General features: G+C 42.4%; 1 protein-coding gene across 1 annotated transcript in view; it reads left to right on the forward strand.

The window, feature by feature from the left end:
• Positions 1–899: 899 nt before the first annotated feature.
• The window catches only part of LOC104495694 (methyl-CpG-binding domain protein 5-like), a gene marked incomplete at both ends in the record, with an annotated part of 14,615 nt that continues 14,294 nt past the window's right edge, over positions 900–1,220 (forward strand). Inside the window, one exon of the mRNA XM_010138692.1 lies at positions 900–1,215. Within this exon, the coding sequence (XP_010136994.1) occupies positions 900–1,215 (316 nt within the window). The remainder of the gene's footprint in view (positions 1,216–1,220) is intronic.

The raw sequence follows: 1,220 nt of genomic DNA on the forward strand, positions 1-1,220 counted from the left end.
CATCCCTTTTCAAATAGCATTTGTTGAGGAAGATGATAATTGGAACTTTCTGGTAATCGCAGAATCACGTGGACTGTAATCGATACCTTCTGGACTCTGTCAATGAGCTGTATATGCAGGGTGGTTGCAAATGGAAAATTACTGCATCGAACCCTAGTTAAATACATTTCTAACTTTGCAGTTTTACCTACACGCAGTATAACACTTTCATACTCGATGGTCACCAGAGAATTGCAATGAATAGAGTAGAACGACGTAGTTCAAGGCAATTCTAGTTGCTTTAATTCTCCTACTCTCATGTTTTGTGTCTGACCACTGCCAGTTCCAGACTCTGCCTGAAAGACAAAGAATAATTTGTTTTATACTTCAGATTTGGTAAAGGAGTGTAAAAATACCCAAATAATCCGTATAATTCTCCCTTTCTTTCCATGTTAGCCCCTCACAGAAAATCTACCCAGCTGGTCTTTCTTCTCATGCCCAGTGATGGGCATGACTAGAACCCCCCAATTATTTGCTTCTTTTCCTTTATAAATAGTTGGGGGGGGCGGTTGTCTGCTAACCTTGACCTGAATATATTTTGCTCGTTGGATTTTATTGTGGGCATCATCATGACATGTAATCGTCATCGTTGTGTATTTCTTCAGGAGAAACATAAGGGAAATACAAGTGTCTAGTTGAAGTTTCTGATGAGATGTGGCACAGGGTGCAGTATCTGAAGGAGCTGATGGCAGATACATTCATATTTAAAAAGTACTCAAGTATGGATGTTGAAAACACTTTCTTCCCCGTGTGTGGGTATCGAACGTTCCTGGTTTGGATTAACCTGGATACTTTGCACCTGGACGATCATCTCCCAGCAGGCACCGTACTATTAATAGTTCTTTCCTTTTGCGTTGCAGGGGGTTCAGGCCCGTCATCGTCAATAGCCATAGCTGGCACCAGCCAACCTGCCATCACAAAGACAACATCTGTGCTTCAAGATGGTGTCATAGTCACTACTGCAGCTGGAAACCCACTTCAGAGCCAGCTGCCCATCGGGAGCGATTTCCCTTTTGCTGGCCACGAACACTCACTTCATTTTCCGCAGAACAGCGCTTCAAACAACAATCTTCCACATTCTTTGAATCAAAACCTCCTCAATTCTCTACCTATCTCTTTGCCAGTGAATCAGCAACATCTCCTAAACCAGAATCTATTAAATATACTACAGCCTTCAGCAG

The sequence above is a fragment of the Buceros rhinoceros genome, unplaced genomic scaffold, assembly GCF_000710305.1.
Source record: "Buceros rhinoceros silvestris isolate BGI_N320 unplaced genomic scaffold, ASM71030v1 scaffold40686, whole genome shotgun sequence".
NCBI classification, from domain to species: Eukaryota; Metazoa; Chordata; class Aves; order Bucerotiformes; family Bucerotidae; genus Buceros; species Buceros rhinoceros.